The 26,161-nt window shown below is 41.3% G+C and overlaps 1 protein-coding gene across 1 annotated transcript in view; it reads right to left on the bottom strand.

Annotated features, from left to right (window-relative positions):
* Positions 1-24,963, bottom strand: part of LOC121863295 (dyslexia-associated protein KIAA0319-like protein) — a gene marked incomplete in the record, with an annotated part of 150,473 nt that extends 125,510 nt beyond the window's left edge. Inside the window, 3 exon segments of the mRNA XM_042361884.1 lie at positions 8,974-9,205; positions 15,689-15,918; positions 24,888-24,963. Of these exon segments, the coding sequence (XP_042217818.1) occupies positions 8,974-9,205; positions 15,689-15,878 (422 nt within the window).
* Between the last annotated feature and the right edge of the window lie 1,198 nt (positions 24,964-26,161).

Raw genomic sequence — 26,161 nt, 5'->3', positions numbered from 1 at the left:
GCCTATTGGCCCATACTGGGCAGTCCCATTTACACCCAACCCCTATTGCTCATATATCCACCCAACCTACAGTATGTTTGAAGCTATCCAGCGTATTCGAGTTAATGATGATATTCGGTAACTTGTTCCACTCGTCCACTACTCTATTTCCAAACCAATGTTTACATATTTCGCGCCTAAATCTAAATTTGTCTAATTTAAAACCATTGTTACGAGTTTGTTCCTGGTTGGATAGTTTGGGTACCTTTGTAATGTCCCCTTTGCTCAGCCCGACTTCCATTTATACACCTCTATCATATCGCCCCTCACTCTACGTCTCTCGAGAGAGTGCAAATTAATATGCTTTAACCTGTCTCTGTACTCAAGGTTCCTAATGTCCGGGATTAGTCTTGTCATTCTCCTCTGAATTCTTTCCAAGGATTCTATATCCATTCTGTTACGATGATATACACTTGGAACTGTATATAATATATTTTCTTAATAAATAGAAGTAAGACAGTTGGGTTTCGCCCCAGCAGGAGCGCCCCGGCATAAAACAGTGTTGGCAATCCTTTACAAGGTTGTTTCGTAGTAGATGTTCCATTGCGGCATCTCTGATAATACTCTCAAGTACTTCACATATTATGCTCGTCAGGCTCACCGGTCTATAGTTGTTCGTGGAGTGACGATCGCCCTTCTTGAAGATAGGACTCACATAAGCCACTTTCCATTCATTGGGGACTTTTTGATCATCCAGGCATTTACAAAACAGGATCTTCAGGGGCTCGGCATGCTCGTTGCACAACTCTCTTAGCACTCTCGGATGCACTATGTCAGGTCCGGGACTCTTATGGACCTTTAGCCTGGACAATTTATCTCTAATACCCTCTTTTGTGAACACAATGTGGGTCAGTGCTGTATCGAACCGTCTGTCCTAAAACGCAGGAAGGTCAATTGCATCCTCTCTTGTGAACACTGAGGAAAAGAAGCTGTTCAATGCCTCAGCTTTATCCTGGTTAGAATCTGTGTAACTACCATCTTCAAGCCTCAGGTCTGATACACCTACTCGCGTTTTTAATTTTGACTTTGCATAGCGGTAAAACGCCTTTGGGATTGACTTGACCTCGCTTGCAACCAGCCTCTGGAACCCTTTTCAGCCCTTCTACACTCTATCTTTGCTTGGTTGCTGGCTGTGCATACATCCTCCTGTCCTGCTCATCATTTGACCCAACCCATGTCTTGAATTTCTGGGTTTTCTTCTTAACTCTGTCGACCGCCGCGTGGTTCATGTGTAGGGATCCCCTCATATTCCTAGAGGCACTGGGTTTGGTCTTGAGTATATATTTATCGATCAAATGGGTCACTTTACTAGTTATGATATTCAGCGTAGTGTCTGCGTTCTTGTGCCTTAATGACTCAGGCCAGTTGATACCTCTCATCTCTTCCCTCATCTCGTTGTAATTTCCCTTATAATATTTGCACCTTGGCCTGGCCTTATCCTGAACTAGGAAACAGTTAAACCTGAATGACAACACTATATGGTGACTGGTACCAACTGGAGCAAAGTGTTCCAGTTTGGCCACCATGCCCTCCTCGTTTGTTATGATGAGGTCTAGTGGCTTGGGTGTTTGCTCCCCTCTGTAATGTGTCGGGTCTCTAACATGTTGGAACAGCAACTTATCTCTTAGAGTTTCTACAAAAAGAGTAGCAGGGTTATTCAAGTCATTTGGGGTGAACTCGTTTCTATAGTCAATGTCGCCATAGTTAAAGTCCCCCATGATAAGGAGGTGGCTAGGGTTGAGCATTGCTGCGTTGTCTATTAAGGCTCTTAAGTTCCTTTGATATAGTGGGCCACAGTTTGGGGATCTGTAGATACACCCGCCAATAAGTCCCCCCTCCCTTTAATTTAATTTTACACCGCTTGGACTCTTCATAAACATCCTCTCCCTGTATCCTCACCTAGCTGGCTCTAAGGTCTTGCCTCGCATAGATAACCACACCCCTCTTGCAAGTTTCTTGAGAAAGGTTCGTAAATGAGTCATATCCAGCAATACTGAACTCATTCCTCTGGGTCGATTCTCCTGTTCTTGTACAACAGTTCTACAACTCCTACAATATCTGGTTGGTGTACCTTCAGTAGTGTTTCAAACTCCTCTCTCTTATCAAGAAACGTGTCAGTATTAGTGTACATGACATTCAAACCCGAATTTGTTCTCGGTAATGTCTCTGCTCTTAGTAACCCCCCCCCCCCATTCTCAGAAGCTGCAGCATTTGCTAAGTACACTGTATTTTGCAGGGTGTGGTTAGAAATGTCATTGTTTGCACGGCGCTCGCCTCCTCCTGTCTGGTAGGCGGAGCTGGTGCCACCTCCCGGGTGGGGGGTAGAGCGGGTGGAGGGTGCACTGCTGCCCCCTGGCCCTGTGTCGGCACACTTGCTTCCACTACCCTCCCCCTGAATATAGCCCATGTACACCCATCCCTGTTCCTCCTTGACTCCTCCATCTTCTGCTTCAAGTCCTGCAGGAGCTTCTTGTGCTGTTCCCTCTGCATTACCGTGCGATCTGGGTGAATGCACACACCCCGATATGGCTCACTCCTTGCTAAGTTTTTTGCCTGCCGAATAACCCCCCATTTCTCCTCCTCACTCCCTAGTGTGATCCTGAGGGGGCGAGGCTTATTCCCCTGCTTTTGTCCCAGCCTCATCACATCCTGTGGGGTTGATGGCATCTTCAGAACCTCTGTACAAATATTTTGAAACTGCATCTTATCGTGTGGTACCTTACTCTCAGTTCCCTCCGCCTGGCTCTCGGGTACTCCAAAAACTATTACATTGTTCCTGCGTTGGAAACATTCCTGGTGTTCCTCCTCTCCCATAACAGTAGGTCCGTTAATTTTCATTTCTTCGACACACTTCTTCAAAGTCCCTAGCTGCTGTAGAACCTGTTCTGATCCTGCATTACTCTCCGCCCCCTCCGGTTTGGCAACCAGCAGGGCTCCAGCTTCATCTATTTTTGTACCGAGAGAACCCGTTCCCTTATGGCTTGCAATCGCCTCTTTCACCTTGACTACACAGTCAGGGCAATGCTCCAGTTTGGCAACCAGCAGGGCTCCAGCTTCATCTATTTTTGTACCTAGAGAACTCGTTCCCTTATGGCTTGCAATCGCCTCTTTTATCTTGACTACACAGTCAGGGCAATACCAGCAACAGCCTTCATGCCTAAGGGAATTTAGCAATATCCTAAACGCTGTAAGGGTCAGGCCTGTATCCTCCATATCCGACGTCCCCCTGCAGTATTCACATATGGTTGTTGTCGTTGTGGCGGGGGGGAGGGGGTGCAGACTGTGTATGGATCTACCTATTTGAAAATAAAGAGGGGAAAATAAAGAACAGTACTTAGCTGCCCTCTGCTCTGGCTTTAAACCTGCCCTGTTGCCTTTAGAGGGGTCTTCTTTTTCCTTTTCCGTTCACTTCGGCGTTTGTCAGTATTTATGTGCTATCTCTAGGTACACTGCATTTTGCTATAAATAACGGATTTTATACACCCACTCAGTCCTTTAGAAACACAGAAAAATAAAATAAAACTTTCTTTGGGGCAGTAATAGAATCCCTTTACGGATAGCCAAGCTTGTTGATTTGATTTATTTTTTATTTTAGCTAGTATTTTCTTATACAGTCATGCGCCAGTTAACGTCCTAGATACGTTCTTGGAAACGTGACGTTAACCGAAATGGACGTTGTCCGGTCATCACATAAACTTTGTATTTATACTTACGTGTATGTGGAATACTATATACGTACATATACACTTTTACTCTTAAATCACTACTGTAATGTGATACAGGTGATTAATTTTTACCTCTTGTGCAAAATACATGACATTTATATTAAAATTATTCACTGTTTTACAAGGATTCCAGCAACGCTTGGCAGATGGGGGTGAGGGAGGGAGGGAGCGAGCGAGCGAGGGGGCGTGGGGGGAGGGGAGCGGTTTGACAGTTGGCACAGGCCCAGGTCTAACGTGTGTATATTTATCAGTTCCTAGGTGACTAAGCTTCTCTCTTATAAAAAGCCAGTGAAATGACCTGGGTGAATATAATTTACATTGCTGGGATTCTTGTAAGATACTGATTAATTTGAACATAAACATGCTATAATTTGCACTAGACATAACAATTTTAGTACCGTAATCAAATTAGTACATGTGCACTCCAGCTTTGCACTAAGGTCATTTATTTCTTTTGCGTTTCTTTTAGTATGGTGTGTATGTAAATGGATGAAAATAAATGAAGAAATTTAAGTAAATCTACCCAAAATTACAGTTGAAATACTTTATACTGTATTATAATATGTACTACAGTTTTGTACACTAATGTACTACACTTTTATATCTTGAGCAAAATATATGACATTTATATTCAAATTATTGGCTGTCTTGCAAGGATTCCAGCAATGCAAATTATAATCTCCTAACTTTAGTCTGAGATATTATATAAAATAAACACCTTTAAGAATAAAGTTATCACCAATCTTTTGTCTGGGAACACAAGGAGGGAGGGAGCCAGGCCAGAGAGCGTGGGGGAAGAGGTGAGGTGACAGAGTGTCTGGTGTTTGTTTATTTATTTGAGATAAGATGTGACAGTTGGCGCTGAAGGCCTACTGTTTATTTATCATTACTTAAGAGTGACTAAGCTCTTCTCATAATTTGCCACCCAAACGACCTGGGTGAATATAACTTACATTGCTGGGATTCTTGTAAGATAGTGATTTATTTGAATACCTGTATAAACAATCTATATTTGCAATAGACATAACAATTGCAGTACCGTAATCATTTAGTACATGTACAGTACAGGTTTGTTCCATTGTTAACCGAAGGACCACTGTATTGCAGTGTACTTGTACTGTACAATATTGACTAAATTCACTAGATAACGTAATGGTTGGTAAAACTTGTCAAGTAAGTGAGTGTCAAGTCTGTCAGTATAAGTGGTGTGTGAGTGCTTGTGTCCTCCATCATAGGAGTCCGTTTTCTCTCGCTTAAGGATGCCTGAGTCCGTTTTCTCTTAATCTTAAGAGTGCAGTGCACCTGAGACTTCGTTATTCCTTAAATGACACAGAATTTGAAATTGCAACCCCAATTGCAACTGGGGTTGCAATTGTTGAGGCAACTAGATATGTCTGATTACAGCAAATGTGTTATTGTCAATTTGTAGGTGAAAGATTTTATCCTCAATAGATGTAGGTTAACATTTCACCTGTAGGCAAATGCTTAAAAAAGCCTAAGTAAGGAAGCATATTCCTTTAACACATAATATCTAACCAGTATGGGGAGGATCATCGTGTCTTCGTCAGGGGGTCGTGGAGTGGTGGTCCAGCAGGCGTCACTTATTTTTTTCTCTCTCTCTTTGGGGGGGGGGTGCCCACGGACGTATATGCAATCGGACATTGTTCTGTCGGACGTTAAACGGTGCATGACTGTACATATATATATATATATATATATATATACATATATATATATATATATATATATATATATATATATATATATATATATATATATATATATATATATATATATATATATATATATATATATATACAGGTTGACAACCCTTTATCCGAAATTCCAAAAACCGAAAAGCTCTGAAAACAGAATGTTTTTTTGTGGAGCAATTTTATTTTTTGTTTTTGTTTTTGTTTTGGTTTTGGGTAACAGCCCACCCGGGCACAGGTCACTGACCCACATCGGGGCCTAGGGGGTGAAAATGTAATAGTACAGGTTGTACCTCTCTAGTCCGGCATTCTGTGGTCCGGAAACTCCCGTGGTCCGGAACGATTTTAGTTTGTCCAATAGGTAGATAGGCAGCTTCTTTTTTTTTCTTTTTTTTTTACTTATCTGAATTATTATTATTACAGGAGTATTAAATTTTTGCCCCTCAGGCCCTAATGTGGGTCAGTGACCTATTCCCGGGTGGGCTAATCCCCTTAAAAAAAAAAAGCCGCGGGAAATTAAGGTTTGTTTACATCCGGCAGTTCGGCTGCTCTCTCTCTCTCTGCTTGTCTATACAGAGTACAACATTTAACCCTTCAATATATATGAGCAGTAAATAAGTGTTGCTTTCATATTCTTATGTAGAGTAATGACGATATATTTTCACATGTGCGCACTTACATACGAGCAGTCTCACTTTTTTTTTTACCATTAATGGTTAGCTACTTATATTGTTCCATTTATTAACATTAAATAACATTACAGGTACTTCAAGCAACCATATTCATTTTTTACATTAATTTTACTACAGCTAAACTCAGGGTCTTATTTTCTTCAGTTTTATATGTAGAACCAATCAGTCACTGGTTTTGTAAGCTTTAACATAAACAATGCCGGCAGCCGTCTCGTCTCCTCTAATATTCCACGTATTATTAATAAATTGTATTGTTAATTTTGCACACACGTACATTGATTCAATAAAAACAAATTCAGAAACATTAATTAAAATATATATGAACAGTAAATAAGTGTTGCTTTCATATTCTTATGTAAAGTAATGACGATATGTTTTCACGTGTGCGCATGCGCACTTACATATGCGATCTCTCTTTTTCTTTACCATTATCGTTAGCTACTTCTATTGTTCCATTTATTAACATTAAATAACATTACTTAAAACAACCATATTAATTTTACTACAGCTACAACCAAGGTCTTATTTTCTTCAGTTTTATATGTAGAACCAGTCAGTCACTGGTTTTGTAATCAACGAAAACAATGCTGTGTCATTTCCTCGTGTGTTTTAATATTCTACGTATTATAAATGAATTGTATTGCTCATTTTGCACACAAACATTAATTCAATAAAAAAGACATTCAGTAATAAACAACAATGAATCTTTTGTACATAAGAGAAATGACGCTGTTTACACGATTATGCACGTCGTCTGCACGTTGGCGGGCCGTTCAAACCCGTCGAAATTCAAGTTTCCGCCGTCAAAATTTTTATTTATTTATTTTTTTGTGTTCCAATAAAATACGTTAAGAATTAAAAACTCGCGAAATTTGAGAAGCTACTATACGACATTTAACCCTTCAATATGTCTTCAAAGAGACCATGACGCAGAGAGAGTGGTGCTAGTGCTTCCAGGCATAAGCACAAGTCACTATCTATCCAGGAAAAGGGTGAATTTCCATGGTCCGGCACCGGTCAGGTCCCGAGGTTGCCGGACTAGAGAGGTACAACCTGTACTACACTTCCTGGTTGGCCTTTATCACAGCCGTGACCACAACTCCGTAAAAAATAAAATAAAATAAAAACTTTGACACAAAGCAGTGACTTTGTGGTTATCGGCCTCGTGACCTTGGCTGTACCTCCAACTTGGTGGAAATTGAGTTTCAAAAAAATACAATCGCATCTAGCATTAAAAATCCTATATCGATTTACACTTTCACATCACTAAGACGATCTTGATGCTCTTATGCAATCACTATCCAATCCCCGCCGCTCAACATCGAAGGCCCGAGTGCCGAACACGCTTTGTTACAGAGAAGCAACTGACCCGCCCACACTGTCTATGGTTGATGGCTCATAAGTTCTTGTATGAAAAAACAAGGACCTTCTGTAATAATAATACTGTATGGTAATAAAAATCCTTCTGTAATAATAATACAGCTCCTCCCCGACTTACGACCTACAGTACTTGACTTACGACCTACTTGACTTACGTCCACCCGCACTCACGACCTACCTCAGTCATACCACAATTTGGTAAAATTACGTATTTTCGAGTCCCAAAGTCGGTACACAGACAAAATTTTCGTTTGTAATTCACTTTAAAATGGCTGGCAAGCTTAAAAGTGAGTGTTTTGTGGTGCTGAGAAGAAAAAGAGACACCCATTTTCGATTTTCTATGTATTATTTAAGCATTTCCGACTTACGACCATTTTGACTTACGACCTGGATTTGGGTCCCTAACCCCGTCGTAAGTCGGGGAGGAGCTGTAATAATAATAATAATAATAATAATAATAATAATAATAATAATAATAATAATAATAATAATAATAATAATTATAATAATAATAATAATTATAATAATAATAATAATAATAGTTTAATATATAGGACTAACCGACGGACGAGTTATTTGTACAGGCCCCCCCCCCCCCAAGTTTGCGGATTTTTACTTCGCGATTCTTGGTTATTCGCTGAAGGCACCATGGATGTACCAAGAATGTCTGTGGGTAGTTTTAAAGTTGCCGACATTTTTGCAGCGGGGACAGGGAGCCATTCATTCTAGAGACAGTAATTTCCTTTACCTTATGGTGCTATTTATATATCCAGAGGATCCTAGTCTTTATTTTTGTGTGAAACTACTCAAAAGGGTTATATTTTTGTATGAACACCTGTAGGTTTAATTAAAGTATGTTTGGATATTTTTTTAATTTTATTTTCCTGCAGCGAGTCCAAAAAAAGAAGTTTTTTTTTCCTTTATGCACCCTCGATCCAAGGGTTTCCAACCTAGGGCATTAAAAGATCAGCTTGGCTATCATACAAGTGTGTGGTTAAATACCATTATAAACCATATAAGGCAAGCACTGCTAAGAGAACTATCTGGTGGAGGACAGTTACAAAATGCAAAGCTGCAGAAGTAAAGGCTTTTCAGATGTGTCAATATCACTGACATCAGGAATAAATCTCATTTGAGAGCCTTGAAGGTTAATATGAGAGAAATTTATCTGTGCTTCTCAATGATGTCTTCAATGGTAACCTACAATATTTGCAACATGTCTAACATTTAAGTGATCTATACTGCACTCTGCAAGATTCTGATTGTATCCACCTGGATAACCCCAAAGAGAACATCTCACCTTCAGGAAGATTTAACTTAGCTCTACACCTTTGTTTACCATGACTTGGCTTACACTAAAAATAATAAAAGTCATAACATACGGTAAAAGTCTCATTACAAAAGAAATACAGTAAATAAACATACCTAGGTTGTGCTATCATCTGTGCATCACCTTCCAGGTTCCTGCTGTCTACATTCCTCACCACCACAAGTGATGACCCAAAACCTGCAGTCAGCTGACACACTTCAGCATTAAAGCACTCCACAGTAACACAATTTTCTTTATGCAAGAGTGCCACATGGCACTTGCTACTGTTACAGCAAGCATGGACACATGCTGTCAAGTTGGTTGCATGAGTTATCACCTCATATTTTCCTGGAATAACAAATATAAAACAATTAGGTTGTATTAACTACAGCAGAATGGGAGATTGATCAGGAAATCCATTTTCAATACAAATTGTGAGCAGATATCCCATGATATTATATGGACTCAACATGACAGAGCCAAGCTGTTATGCTTGATAAGTATAATGATAATAGTAAAATGTGGCTATCATTTCAACCATACCTAGTCTATCTCTTTCCAGTTGGAAAATGGTCCCCTAAAGATATCCATGGTACCAATTGAGACGAGAAGAAGGAGGGACTATCATCATAGTCACCCTGACAGATTTTTTCTTCCCACAATCAACCAGTCATGAGGGCACCATCATGCTTGACCCAGCCACTATTGTTCTATATCTCAGGGAATAGGAGGGGAACTTGTTCTATCAAGTTAAATTTATCCCAAAAAAGACATTTCAAAATTAATCCCCCAATCATGATCTAAAAAGTTCACAGATACCCCATGACATATGGTACAGTGGAGTTGTGATAACTTGCAAAATACAAATTCAAGTATTAAAATTCACGGGTATCTCTATTACCTGTACTCCATTTTTTGCAGTCAAATATTCATTATGTGCCAACTGCCACAGTATTTTACATAAGAAACCATAAAAGTTCTGGAAATACAATTTCAATTTTGTAATGTGACTAAGAAATAAAGAAAATATAATATAAAACTATAAAAAAAAAAAAAAATGAAGAGTGGGAGTTGGGTGGTGGACTGAGCTTCCTTTCATAGGTAGTAGGTAGCAGGCAGCTATCAAACGGGGAGGTCTATGAAGATATTGGAAGCATAATACAGCATGTTGTCTAATGGTAGACCCTGCTGCTATATGGCATCACAAAATTTTTGACCAAGTCCCAGGTTGTTGATCTGACAGACTTTCTGCATCATTTACATACAATTAAAGGTCTCAATTGTTTCTCTTTTGACAAAATAACATACACGTATACAGTACTGTTTATCATTTCTCACTCCTGATTTGTTTTATTTTTTAATTTCAGTATTTATTTATGGTTCAATGTATTTATTTTTTCTTTTGCCCCCAGGTCGTTGACCTGTGCCCAAGGTAGACAAATCCCTGTAAAAAAATAAATAAATAAATAAAAAATAAAATATAATAAAAAATCCAGAGCGCTTGTCACACCTTAATACAACATTATAAAATCTCACCCAAATTCCCATATTATTTTGGTTCATTTGGTGCAAGGTTTGTAAAATATTGGTGTAAAATTACTTACAGTATTTTCCTGAAAAAAATTATCATTCAACACCAGATGAGTTATTGCATCGTATTAAATTCCCAGTGATTTGTGTACATAGTATGAGCAGTTGACCAACCAGGCCTCACCACTTCACTCCCATGCCTGTGTTACTGTATTAGTATCACCCAGAGGATGAGTATGAAAAGGGAAGGAGTTGTTATGTAACAGAACTACTTTTCTCTACAATATTTTTTTACAGTATTTTTTATGTATTATGTACAATATTCAGTGTTTATTAAGGCAGTTTTGGAATAGCTTATGCATATTTTATGGCCTCCAGAATCTAACTAATTATTTAAATCAATCTAACTGTAATTCACGATGTCCTCTGGTGCAAACTCGTGAATTACACTGTATTAGCATGAAAAACCATGGAAAGAGGAGGAAACTGATCAGACAGACAGTGCACCCAGCACAATTGACAAATTATTTATGAAGTTAAAGCTACTAGTAACTAGGAAGTTACTACATTAAGTATTCCAAACACCACACATGTCACCTATTCCATCCCAAATCCAAATATATCAGGAGATGGATGTTTCTGCAGCAGCCCAGAAATCCTTTTCCAAAATTGAGGAAATGGACATTGCTATAAGTACTGAAACTGTAATAGTGTACCTCTAGTTGAGTGAGGCTAATGACCATAGCAATCATTTTTGAGAAGTATATTTTGGCAGCTTAACTTAGATCTGTGATTCAACAGGAAAACACTTTGTTTGAGGTGCTTTGTATTCAGAGCTGGCCCTAGCATTTTAGAGGCCCCTCCACCCTTCAAACTACTCCTTAAATCGCAAGCTCTCGGATGACCCATGGGCATGCACCCAATGGATATGACCATTTTGATGTTATGTCGACTTTGCATTAAGGGCAGTGTTGCCAGGCCCAGATTTCCAGATGAGAATTATTGTACCAGTACCCCAAAATGCATACTGCATTTGCAATGACCAACAAAACAGCCTACAGTGTTCCACAAATTCTCCCAGGCCACAATATGCCCATGGGGACCCAACACCCCCCTCCAAAGGCTCAGCCCACAGGATCATCTAGGCCTTGGGGATCATTGAGGGGCTAATTGGGTGAAGGCTCCTGTCAAGTACCCCTTCCTCAGTATCACCGGTTCATTCATAGTTCCTACCAAAATGCAACAACAGCAGAAGCCTGTCACCCATGGGACCTTGATCCTATGGGTCTAAAGAACTTTGAGTGGTCTGAGCAGATACCCCTCGGTCTCAAAGGATGTGTGGTTGCAGCTTGCGCTCCTGCCTCACCACATAAAACAACTCATGCGCAGCCATCGTCCAGCTCATCATACCACTCATCATCATCAAAACCTCGATACCCCCAAAAGTCCTATGGCGACGGACGAGTGGCAACAGGGACAGGCAGAGATGACTGCCGGGAGTCTCTAGTCACAACTTTGCACATGAGCGGCACAGATAAGATGGTCGTTTCTGCACTGGGATCTAGGCAGCAGTGCAAACCGGTTCTGTCTGTGCGACTGAGCAGCCCTTTCGAGGAGCCACTCTGTTCACCCCACATGGGGAGGGGGCTAGAAAAGGTGCCTTAAACATAGCCTGCCTAAAAAAACAACCTGACTGGGCAATTGTACCCAGTAAGGTCATCCTTATGCGGTCAAAAACACAACCAAAATCACAGATCCAAACAAAAACAAACTATACAACCTCTTATGGTCACTGCATGGAATGTCAGGACCCTTCTGGATACTGGCACAAATGAGCATCCTGAAAGATGAACCGGCCATAGCAGCCATTAGTGAGTCCCGGCTCCCAAACGAGGGTCAACTCACAGAATGGAGGTCTGGCTATACTTTCTTATGGAAGGGTAAGCCTGCTGCAGAGAGAAACTGCATCTATGGAGTTGACTTTGCCATCCGCCAATGCATTCTCGGAAAACTTCCTCCCAGAATCTAAATGTTGCTTTAGACCATTACGTGGCACCACTGACATGATCTTTGCTGCCCGTCAGATAGAGGAAAAGTGCAGAGAACAGCATCGTGACCTGTACATGGCTTTCCTCGACATAACCGAAGCCTTAGACCCAGGAAGCCCATGAAGGACCACTCTCTCACTGAGCTTTTGACCGATTTCCCTGACCTCAAGCATTTTTGTAAGGTTCTGGAGTGGATGATCAATGTGAGACTAAAGCATTATTTGGAGTGAAGAAGCCAGATCTCACTAACACACTGTAGGTTCTGTAAAGTGCACTCCATCAGTCTCAGAGAGGTGAGGACACCTGGATATCCTCCTGAATTTTATGGTCACCACTGATATCCCCCAATTCCTACCCTTTAACCAGAACCTTTGGAAGATGAGAGCAGTTGATTTTGATGAAAAGCAGAAGAGGACTATTTTCCCAAGGTCCCTGCTCCAGTACCCAGGTGTCCTAGTGTTGTCTTCTATGACAGCTTGCCTAGTACTAGTGGTGAGTGTTTCTGGCCCCACCCCACCCCACCTTTACCATCACAACCACCACATACATTGTCATCATCATGTGCATCACCTCAACCCAACACTTTGTCGGCAATAGAAATCTTTTGTCACTCCTAATTTGCCTCTCTTTCCTCAAAGAGTGAGAGGACAATGACAGTTAGCATCAGCTGTCATAAGATGGTACAGGACAAAGCAGGCTATCCTGTATCATCATATCACCATTTGGCCTGCCTGCATCAGCTCCTCATGATGACAGCATCTACTGGTGAGCACAGTATATACAGTGTACAGTAGCATATTTTGCATATTTACAATATGGTATATTGTATGTCTAGCGGTGCTTGTATAAATAAATACAGTTCTGTGTCTATCCGTGCAAGATGTGTAGTTTAGACTCTCAAAACTTTCCCCAGTACAGTACAGTGATATCCCCATTAGCCGGAAAAATTGGTGCAGAGCACTTCCAGGGATGAGAGATTTCCAGCTAACCAGACAACTTCCTCAAACCCGGAAAAATTCCTTATCCCCGGAATCTTTTCCGGTTACTGGGAAAAGTTTCCGAGTGTCTAAACTAGACATCATGCACACACAGACACTAGCCCACTTCCCCAGAATGTTTCTGGGTGCTGGAATGTTTTCTTTGAGTCCAAACTACAGGAGTTCGTAAATGCAGTTCTAATTAAGTCATAAACTTCATTTCTTTACAATAATAATCCAGAATAGTTTATGTAAAAGTTTTGTAAAATAAATATATTTGAAAATTTAAAATCTACATGATATGGGCGTGAATGAAGAGGTGTGTTATTACAAAGACTGGTATGTTCCACTCCCATGGAGCTGTGGGGGATTAGTGGGTCTCATGTACCTGACCTGAAGCAATGTTAGGTGGAGGTAGGGTGTGGGATTAGTGGTCTCATATTACTGACCTACTGATGGAATGTCAGGTCACCCTTTCTTGGCCGGGGGATTAGTGGGTCTCATGACCTGAAACTGTCTTGAATAAACACGAAACCTAAAGTATTTTTAGAGAGATTGTGATAAGTATAAGTATAAATGAGCAAAGTTGTATCCCTTCAACATTACAATACAAAGCAGAATGGTGTGGGTGATTAGAGAGATGGAGTGGTAACATACACCAGTGTTGCCAAGCAATATAAGCTCCTCAACACTGATTTTTTAATTCACCTCCATACAGTCACACAACAAGACCCTCACTGGATGCTTGTTGTCTTAATTCTCGTGTGTGTGTGTGTGTGTGTGTGTGTGTGTGTGTGTGGTAATAATAATAATAATAATAATAATAATAATAATAATAATAATAATAATAATATAATAATAATAATTAACGGTTTATTGAAAGAACATGGCAACCGGAAGGCTGAAAATATACAATTACATAATTGGGGAATGGGTCTCTTGATTTACAAATGATATACAAGTAACATGGTTGGGACTGGGCTGTTCTTATAACAACCAGTTCGTGCTCGTATGGGCTGGATGCGGTTGGGCAAGTGTGTGGCCACGTGGCCAGGATAGTAGCTTGGGGCAATGCAGGTGTGCTCCATCCTTCAGGTTAGGTCAGGTGAAGCCGTGAGGTCAGGTCAGGTTAGGTCAGATCCAGCCACACTCAGTATTACACTGCTGTGTTTTTGTGCTTTTCCTTGGAGTGCACTATAGGAACACTGTTTGGTAGTCAATCATTCACGGATCACTTGAATGTTTTGCTGAATAAATCCTGGTGTAGTAAAGCTGGTAGGGCGTTGGGATGTAGCAGGAGGGGGGGGCAAACAGACTCAGCCTGGCTGCTCAAACTGGGAGCGCCTTCAGGGCACGTCTTGTCCGCTAGTGGTTGACAAGTGTGTGTGTGTGTGCACATGTGTGTGTGTGTGTGTGCGAAATAAGGGATGTTTATACTCAAATTAATCACTATCTTACAAGAATTTCAACAATACAAATTATATTCTTGTAAGTCAAGTCAATGGCATTTTATAAGGTTAATCTCTCATTGTGAACCAGTAAGAGGTTGAAGGAACCATTGGGGGGTAAAAGTGACCGCACTATCCTCCTCCCCTCACTGTTTGTCTTAAGTACTGATTCATTCGTGAAACGTACAGTACAATAATATTTATTTGTTTTTCATTAATTAGTACAGATATGTTCCTATAATAATCTGAGCTTATTAATACATGTACCTTTCATATACAATACAGTATAGTACAAGGTACTGTATATACCTCATAGGTACAAAATAATGTCATTAAAGACATATTCAGGTCATAAGAACAACTAATCCTCACCTAACACTGGGTGACCTGACGTTGCATCAAGTCAGGTTAGTAACGTGACCCAATAATTTTGGGCTTTGGGAACAATTCTCCAAGGGACACATTTTCTGGAAAATTCTGAGAAAATTTTCCCAGTATGTACTCAGAAAATTCCAGGGATGGGGGATATTTTTCCGGATCAAGAGAGATGTAATGCGCAATTTCTGGAACTTCTGAGAAAATTTTTCCGTTACCTGGAAAATTCTGGGGATGAGGGATTTTTTTCCAGCTGTGAGAGATGAAATAATGCCTCATTCTGGAACATCCAAGAACATTTTTCCACTACCCAGAAAATTCCGGGGACGAGGGATTTTTTCTGGCTTTGAGATAGTCGTCTCGTTACCCAGAAATCTCTCATTCCCAGAAGCGCTCTGCACCAGTTGTTCCGGCTAACGGGAATATCACTGCATTGAGTTATTAGCCCCTTACCTGCATCTTTAGCTCCAGATAGTACAGTATCTTCATGGATGTGTGGATCTGCTAATGGACATCGTTGTCTAAGTTCTTTAAGTAGTGAGTCATCCAATGAGGTACTACAGCAAACCAAGGATTGTGACAAAAGATGGAACAGGAGACCAAAAAGGAGGAACGTGCCTCTCAAAAATGTTTGCTTCATCATTTTGTTAGGTTTGTCACAAGCAGTCAAGCTCCATACTTTCCTAGAAAAAAAAAGAAATATACATTCTTTTAATATTATTCATCCTCCATAACTCAATATGAATAGAGGGTTTCAGAAGAATTTAAATAATAAATTATTTCTATTTTCCTATTGGTTTATATTTATGATATCCACTTTTACCTACTGTATCAACCTTTATTGTTAAAGAAGAAATGTACTTTTCAGTTCATGATGTGCACCCGCCCAGAGTTCGTGATGTGCACCCGCCCACAGTTCATGATGTGCACCTGCCCACAGTTCATGATGTGCACCCGCCCACAGTTCATGATGTGCACCCGCCCACAGTTCATGATGTGCACCCGCCCACAGTTCATGATGCACCTTCATGATGTGCACCCGCCCACAGTTCATGTGCACCCGCCCACAGTTCATGATGTGCACCCGCCCACAGTTCATGATGTGCACGATGTGCACCCGCCCAAAGTTCATGATGTGCACCTGCCCACAGTTCATGATGTGCACCGCCCACCCCAACAGTTCATGATGTGCACCACAGTTCATGATGTGCACCCGCCCACAGTTCATGATGTGCACCCGCCCACAGTTCATGATGTGCACCGCCCACAGTTCATGATGTGCACAGTCGCCCACAGTTCATGATGTGCACCTGCCCACAGTTCATGATGTGCACCGCCCACAGTTCATGATGTGCACCCGCACAGTTCATGATGTGCACTGCCCACAGTCTTGTGCACTGCCCACAGTTCATGATGTGCACCCGCCCACAGTTCATGATGCGCACCCACAGTTCATGATGTGCACCGCCCACAGTTCATGATGTGCACCCGCCCACAGTTCATGATGTGCATGATGTGTACCTGCCAACAGTTCATGATGTGCACCTGCCCACAGTTCATGATGTGCACCTGCCCACAGTTCATGATGTGCACCTGCCCACAGTTCATGATGTGCACCTGCCCACAGTTCATATGCACCTGCCCACAGTTCATGATGTGCACCTGCCCACAGTTCATGATGTGCACCTGCCCACAGTTCATGATGTGTGCCATAGTTCATGATGTGCACCTGCCCACAGTTCATGATGTGCACCCACCCACAGTTCATGATGTTTACCTGCCCACAGTTCATGATGTGCACCTGCCCACAGTTCATGATGTGTACCTGCCCACAGTTCATGATGTGCACCTGCCCACAGTTCATAAAGTGCACCTGCCCACAGTTCATAATAATAATAATAATAATTAACGGTTTATTGAAAAAGCTTGGCAGCCAGAAGGCTGAAAATATACAGTTACATATTTGGGGAATGGGTTTCGAATTAAAAATAAGATACAAGTAACATAAGTGATATAAATAAGCTATATAATAACTAGATGGGGAAAAGCTCAAACTACAGGGCATTTCAACATAGTGACAGTGCAAGGAGTAGTGTTTACTGGGAGTGAATACACTGGTCTATTACAAGTTATTGATAATTTTTACAATGGTTGGGACTGGGCTGTTCTTATAGCGATCAGTTCGTGCACGTATGGGCTGGATGCGGTTGTGGTGTCGAACAATTCTCGGGCTAGGGATCTCAGGTGGTAGTAGGAGCCGGTGTCGAGGATGGTGTAGAAGCTTCTTACCAAATTTGCAGATGAGGTCGTGGTGATGGTCAGTGAGAGTCGAAAGGGTCAGTGTGTTGAGCGCTTCTTGATATGTGGAGTAGGAAGGGGAGAGAATAATCTTGCATGCCCTCTTTTGCACTTTTTCTAGGTGTTTACGTTGTGTGGCATTTAGGGAGGAAGGCCAGGTGGGGGAGGCATAGGTGAGCTTGGGAAGTATGAATGTTGTGTAAACACTGAGGAGCTCGGTGCAGGAACTCGGACTTGAGTGGGGAGAGGTGGAACGGAAACTGGAGGATTTGACAACTTCACTGACATGTGGTTTCCAATTTAGTTTGTTGTCTATGGTGACGCCGAGGAGCTTCGTGGAATCTACAACCTGGAGTGTGTTCGGACCTAGAGTAATGGAAGGAGGTGGGACAATGTCGGAGGAGAAGTTGATGTGCATAACTATGGTCTTGGTATGGTTGATGGTGACATGGTTGTTGGTGGCCCAGTTTTGGAGACTGTTCAATAAATCCTGAAGGGCGGTATAGTTGGGAGCAGAATTGTTGACGCTGATCCCAATGGTGGAGTCGTCGACATATTTCCAGCGAGTAGGGGTTTCTCTTAGGGCATCATTGATGAGCATAAGGAAGCAGAGTGGTCCCATCTTGGTGCCTTGGGGTGACGCCACAGGTGGAGACAGCCCCTCGGAAGCGTACAGCTTGGCGTCGGTCACTGAGGAAGTTTGTAAGCCATGGTATAAGACTTCTCCGAAGCCCGAGGTCAATAGCTTTGTTGATGATTATATTGTGGTCGACTAGGTCGAAGGCTTTAGTGAAATCAATGAAGGCGACAGCTATAGACGTTTTTCGTTTCTCGAGATGGCGGTATATGTAATCGAGAAAGCTGACAAGACAGTGAGTGGTGGAGGAAGTTTTCATGTTGCCAAATTGCTGAGGGTCTACGACTCCTGCAATATCAGCATAAGCCCAGTCGAACACAAAACTTTAACAGATTAGGCTGGGTATTGGGGTGATTGCAATAGGTCGTAGTTGATTTAAGGATTGTGGGCTGGTTGACTTGGGCACTGGTGATATATAAGAGGTCTTCCAGTCAGCTGGGCATCTGGCTTGACTGAGAGAAGCATTGATGATGGAGCATAGGGGTTTAGCAAGCTCCGGGGAGAACTCCTTGAAGAGTTTCATTGGTAAGTGAATGGGGGTGGTAGAGCATTTCAATTTCAGTTTGTCCAGGCGTTTTGCTACTTGAAATTCTTCTACTAAGTCAGTGGGAAGGGGGGCTGGTAGGTAAGCAGGGTGAGTGGTTGTGTCAAGCTGGGGGAGCGTCTGGCATATAGTAGGGAAATGGTTATTTGTTTGCTCAGTTCATGATGTGCACCTGCCCACAGTTCATGATGTGCACCTGCCCACAGTTCATGATGTGCACCTGCCCACAGTTCATGATGTGTACCTGCCCAAAGTTCATGATGTGCACCTGCCCACAGTTCAAGATATGCTCCTGACCACAGTTCATGATGTGCACCTGCCCACAGTTCATGATGTGCACCTGCCCACAGTTGATGATGTGCACCTGACCACAGTTGATGATGTGTACCTGCCCACAGTTCATGATGTGCACCCGCCCACAGTTCATGATGTGTACCGCCCACAGTTCATGGTGTGCACCGCCCACAGTTCATGTGTGCACCTGCCTGCCCAGTTCAAGATGTGCACCTGCCCACAGTTCATGATGTGTACCTGCCCACAGTTCATGATGTGTACCTGCCCACAGTTCATGATGTGTACCTGCCTAAAGTTCATGATGTGCACCTGCCCACAGTTCATGATGTGCACCCGCCCACAGTTCATGATGTGCACCTGCCCACAGTTTATGATGTGCACCTGCCCACAGTTCATGATGTGCATCTGCCCACAGTTCAAGATGTGCACCTGCCCACAGTTCATGATGTGTACCTGCCCACAGTTCATGATGTGCACCTGCCCACAGTTCATGATGTGCACCTGCCACAGTTCATGATGTGCACTGCCCACAGTTCATGTGTGCCTGCCCACAGTTCATGATGTGTACACAGTTCATGATGTGCACCTGCCCACAGTTCATGATGTGCACCTGCCCACAGTTCATGATGTGCACCCGCCCACAGTTCATGATGTGCACCTGCCCACAGTTCATGATGTACACCTGCCCACAGTTCAAGATGTGCACCTGCCCACAGTTCATGATGTGCACCTGCCCACAGTTCAGGATGTGCACCCGCCCACAGTTCATGATGTGCACCTGCCCACAGTTCATGTTGCCCACAGTTCATGATGTGCACCCGCCCACAGTTCATGATGTGCACCGCCCACAGTTCATGATGTGCACCTGCCGTTCCTCCCTCCCACAGTTCATGATGTGCACCCGCCCACAGTTCATGATGTACACCGCACAGTTTATGATGTGCACCCGCCCACAGTTCATGATGTGCACCCGCCCACAGTTCATGATGTGCACCCGTTCATGATGCACAGTTCATGTGCACGCCCACAGTGCCCCGCCCACAGTTCATGATGTGCACCCGCCCACAGTTCATGATGCACCGTTCATGATGTGCAGCACAGTTCATGATGTGCACCCTTCGATGTGCACCGCCCACAGTTCATGATGTGCACTTCATGATGTGCACCACAGTTCATGATGTGCACCGCCACAGTTCATGATGTACACCGCCCACAGTTCATGATGCACCTGCCCACAGTTCATGATGTGCACCTGCCCACAGTTCATGATGTGCACCTGCCCACAGTTCATGATGTGCACCTGCCCACAGTTCATGATGTGCACCCGCCCACAGTTCATAATGTGTACCTGCTTACAACTCTCAAATACCAGTAGAGAATACATGTCTAACCTAACCTAACCAGAATGATTTAACCTAACGTCCTACCCAAGCCCCCATGGATCCCCAGGTATGTAAACCTAATCAAACCCAACAAGACAAAAGTAAAAACAAAGGGACCTAAAAAAAATTAAATAAAATAAAAATGAAGTCAGAAAAGGTTGAAAATGCTATACTACTGTAGAGTAGATTGCTATTTTTTTGTACAGGTGGAGATGGTTAGCACCAGAACACATTAATATATATTGTATTGTTTATACTTTCCGCAGTTATACTGTACAGTACTTTGGATGATATTAGCTAATAAAATCGATATGACAACTTTTTTTTTTTCATAATACTATACTGTATTTTTTTTTCTTTTTCTCTATGTACACAATCATATATCAGCTGTAGTGGGCAGAGCATGAAGAATGACTGATCATATGACATATCAAGTCTCTATGAGCTTTGTACATGAAGAAATTTAATTTTTACCATAAATATTCTGCCAAAAATTATGGCCTGTGCATGCTGTCCTCCAGGTGTAAACAAATAAATTCTCAATCCAGTCTCGCTTAAATTGTCAATAAATGATGGAGCATAATATTTTGGATTTTAATACCTTTATTATAGGCTTCAATGACTTTTATTTAGACTTCACTATCTAGAGTCATGTGTCATGACGAGAAAATTCCATATACAGTATTATTTTATTTCTGCGCAATAGGTTTTTTAACCCATTCATTTTATAAATGATGAGCATCATATTGTTGAAATCGAAACCCATATTATGGGTTTTGATTCATTTCCAATATCTTTCAAGTTGCATTGGATTCTAAGTGAACTGTATGTTCGTATAGCTACTCAATGTTCTACCTCAAGGGGGAGGACTGAGGGAGAAGCCTCACAGTATTGTTTTTTAATGGCGTCCTTATCACGGTGAGTTAGGTATCATATCACAAGTTATCTGTGCTTGTGGAAGAAGAAGAGCGTCTCCAAGAGTTCATCTAACAACAACTGACTACTTGGCATGACTTCCAAGTGTTCAAAATGCAGCAGAGAACTGACATTGAAGAAGAAATGTTTCAGTGCAAGAAATGATCGCACTCTTATGTCCACAATAATGTAATATTACATGACGCTGCTTCAAGATAGTTGCTTTCATTGCTACCCTATATCAAAGTAAGTTCTTTCTGCATAATATGCCGGGGGTCCAAGGAGCGAAGGCCCCTAGCTAGGCAGTTACGTAAGTTTTCATTGATTAAGTCATTTTCTGCTAGGTTCTGTGCATTCTCACTTCCATTTTTGTGTTTAGTATCATTCAAATAATATCTCCAGAAATTTTGATTCAATTCCATATGTTATTTCGGTAAAGGTGGAGGAGATGGTTAGCACCAAAAGGACTACATGGAATGCACAAATTTTCACATGTTAATTGGATGATAGAGAGTAATGAAAATCGAAGCAACAAAGTTGTAGTATTTTGTTCTTTTTAGCATATCCTTCATAAATTACTTGTTAGTGGGCAGGGCATGATAGGAGAGGGAAATTACGGGGTAAAAACACAGTGAACACTGAAAATATGGCAGTAATTTTACATCTCTACGTCCTTTGTAGGCGAATAACTAAAATATTTACCATACCGGTAATTATGGCACCATCAGATCTCCCGTGGCAATCATGCATTGATTCACATTGTCTGCTATATGGGAGCATCCATGGTCTTTGTTTACTTGTCAAGAAATGAACGATAATCTCATCGTGCATGTTTAATACGATTTATTATTTTATATTGGATTGAATTTGTTCATTTTTTCTAGAGATGTTATTTGAATAATAGTATGAAAATCTAAACGACAATGCACAGGTTATGAAGTTCGGTAAGGTTAGGTACATTACGTAAGGTTAGGCCAGGTTCTAATAGGTTCTGTGCATTCTTGCTTCCAATTTCATGTTCAGTATCATGCGAATAATATCTTCAGAAATTTTGGTTCAATTCCATAAAGTTATTTCTAGGAGTAACTGTCTCTTCCACCTTTACCATAAGAAACATAAGAAAATAAGGAGTCTGCAATAGGCCGGTTGGCCCGTGCATGGCAGCTCCTGTCGTGAGTTACAACCACTCTCTATCATCCATGAATCTATCTAGCCGCCTTTTAAAACTTTCCAGCATTCCAGCACTTACTATAAAGTTGCTAAGCTTGTTCCACTCGTCTACTACCCTATTTGTGAACCAGTTCCTTCCTATCTCCCTCCTAAACCTAAACTTATCCAACTTAAATCCATTGCTATGAGTCCTATCCTGCTCGGATATCATTAAGAACTTTATCTATACGTATCTCCTTTATTGATTCCTTTCACCCACTTAAATACTTCTATCATATCTCCCCGCACTGAAATTTGAGCCATTTTCTGGCCGTGAGATGATACAGCCACATCAACACTATGCTCCCAGGGTGCAGAGTGATTTACTGTGTTGGCGGGTTCCACAATAAATGATTATCATATTAGAACTCACTGATGAAAATAATATAAGAAAATAAACAGTCTCTATATAAAGGAACAATGCCATGATCTTAAACTATTGATTGGTCTCGTTGTCTTTACCCCTACATTCACAAATTACGTCCCTGTAAGATTGGCGACATCCTTCCCACGACATGCTGAAAAACAAACTGCCCACTGAGCGGGAAAAGCCCCTCAGCAGATTGCGGCTTCATTACTGCCCACAAGATAAAGGTATTTTTGCATTTACACATTCCACATTCCTACCACTAATCTATTATCATATTCTAATAAGACGTCTAATTATAAGATCATTTTCATTTATTACATTACTGTCGCAAATGTATAATAACGGAGATAACATGTCCAAAATTTTCTCTACTGTATTTTCTTCCATTAATCTTCTGCCATTATCGCCTACCTCACCTCTCACACTGCGTGTCTCCTGCGTGTCTCCTTCATAAATCATCCCGCGCATGCGTTCCCGTACATGTCACGCAACCAATCAAAAGCTTTTTTTTTGCAACCAATTAAAATGATTTGTGGTTTAATTCGCAGTATTTTTGGCCCAATCAAAATCGATTTTGAGTCTCTCATATTTCCAAATTCAAATTCATTTCCGCCCATGGAAGTCTGCGATGGGTGTCACTTCAATTATATGGAGCTGATTGAGAGTTTTGGGAAAAAACAAAGAAACTATAGCATTTTTTCGATCGCATGGTGTTCTTCCAACCTCAGTAAAGTGTACTAAGAGCAAGACTGAATGTAAATGTCACAAAGACCAACATATGTGGCATTGTGTAAGAATCTCAGAATCCAACGACAAACAAGAACCAGGCCAATAAGGTAAGAAATAGGTAATTCCATCATATGGTGAGAGTCAGTTAGGTTAGGTTTGGTTTTTGTTTTTCTAGTGAGTTTTGGTGTATTTTTTATTCGCTTAGCCATTTTTTTTAAATGTCCCACGAAAAAAATCGTTAAAAAAAACCGGTCAATTTCCGACGGAAATGAAGGTCATATTCGGTCTAAACACACACAAATACACTAGAAAAATATATTTTTTACTTTCTAACAGTGTGGGAGGTGGAAGTGTAAATTTACCAAGATAAACTAGTGCACACCTAGGAGCCTAATTATCTATGAAACAAACAATTTCTACAATAAATGATTATCATATCAGAACTCAGTGATGAAAATATTATAAGAAAACAACCAGTAATAAAAATAACTAGTTCATGGGTTAGTCCTATATATTAACCTTAATTTCTTAGGTGCTCCTCACTTGAACGATTATTTTGAAAGAAACAAGTTTCCAAGAGAAGTCAAGGGTTGAGGAATGTACAGTCTCTCCTCGACTTACGACGGAGTTCCGTCGTTTTCTTCTCAGCGTCACGAGAACTCTCACTTTTACGCTTGCCAGCCTTTATAAAGGGAATTACAAATGAAAATTTTGTCAGTACACAGCGCGATCACTAACGTCAGGACTCGATAATACGTAATATGAAAAATATTTTATACTACCACGGCCGTCATATGTCCGGGTTGTTGTAAGTCGAATGTGTCGTAAGTCGAGGAGAGTGTATATATGAGGTAGAAATTGCCTAAAAGTAAGTGCTTCTATGCAATTTCAAGACGTGCTAAACGGAATAATTACCCTTTCTTCCTGTATACAAATCAATATTGAGCTCCATGGTTGTCCTTTTTCTAATCTTATCCCTCTACTATAGAAAATCAGCCCTGGGTCATCAGGTGGCCTCTGGAAAAACTAAAACCATTTCTAGTATCATTTCATGTAACTCAGAGTACTATACCTGTGTGCATCATATTTACTAGCGCTATATCCTATAACATTCTTAGTCACAAGTGTCTATAATGCATGACAATATTATTGAGTACGTATTATGTAATTACTATAATTTTAACAATCACCGACTTCGTTTTTTACACAAAATACGATGAACTTTTGCTGGCCAACACATCGGCTATCCTTTACATGTTAAAATGTAATCTTACCATAGTGTTGCGTTTAATGAGGTGATAATGTGTCAACTGTGACAGCTGTACTGCTCCCCTGTCCTGTGGTGTGTTTATAACTGTAACTGTTACCACATCTTCAAAAACTCTTAGTCTCAGCGAGTTATCAAATTGAGAAAAATATCTCAGAAGATTAGGTAGTTATTTTAATTCATATATAATTTGAGAATACAATTTAATATTGTTTTTACATATGTTCATAATTATATTCATCTTTCATAAAATCACATTCAATAGAAACATTGTAATCTGGTAACAATGTCCAAAACGCAGTACAAGCATTGATATCCCAACTTGTCGTAGCCCTTCACCAAAGACTAGGTAAATTATATATATATATATATATATATATATATATATATATATATATATATATATATATATATATAAAGTTTTCTCACAGTGTATTATTATTATTTCTAGGGTAGCTCTTAATTCAAACCACGACGTTTTATAAGGAAAATGCCTAAATAAAAAATAAAATATCCGGGCTGTTCCTGTGGTGTGTGGGGTGTGAAGGATGCACCTTTGATAACAGTACAAAATTATTTAACAGGATTTCCTGTTCACTGCTACATGCTGAAAATTGTTCTGTTGTTACTGACAAGAATCCTCCAATGCTTGATAACTGTGTGTGAATTCTCCCCTACAAACGCTGTTTGTCGCTGCCTAGCCGACCCCACCAATTCCCCAGTGTATGCCTCGTGGTCTAGGTCAACCAGCGCCGCCATACACCACGGAGCGGGGGTCAACTGCTAAGCCACGCCTACCCCCGCTATTTAAGACCTGACCTCGTGGTGATCTCTCTCTTTCTACCTACAGCCGCAGCCAGCAACACCTCCTCCGCCGCTGCCTGGCGGCGCTCCTCCGCCTGCCTGGCGGTCCTCGCTCCTCCGCCTGCCTGGCGGTCCTCTCTCCCGCTGGCGAGCATGGCGACCCACAAGCTGTCCTTCTCTGAGCGTCCTCACCAACCAGCTCTCTCTACATCACGCTTGTAACCATGCTGCCTTCCCAGCACCAAGCTGCATTGTACATCCAATACAACATGTATATAGAGAGCACATTGTGAGTTTCCTTTCTCCATTCCATCCTGAGTGTGAACCAAACAATCTCATACCCCACAACTGACACCTACTTGTTGATCATGTACAATTTTACATAGTATCCAGTGACTGATTAGCCTGTCGGCTGTCGGGAGTTTGGGCTTTTTCCTGTGAACTGACACGTTTGTAGTGGACGTCTCCCCTACAAAT

The sequence above is a fragment of the Homarus americanus genome, unplaced genomic scaffold, assembly GCF_018991925.1.
Source record: "Homarus americanus isolate GMGI-L3 unplaced genomic scaffold, GMGI_Hamer_2.0 scaffold46197, whole genome shotgun sequence".
Classification (NCBI taxonomy): Eukaryota; Metazoa; Arthropoda; class Malacostraca; order Decapoda; family Nephropidae; genus Homarus; species Homarus americanus.
Note: the sequence above shows the minus strand (reverse complement) of the source record. Positions and strands in the feature narration are given on the sequence as shown.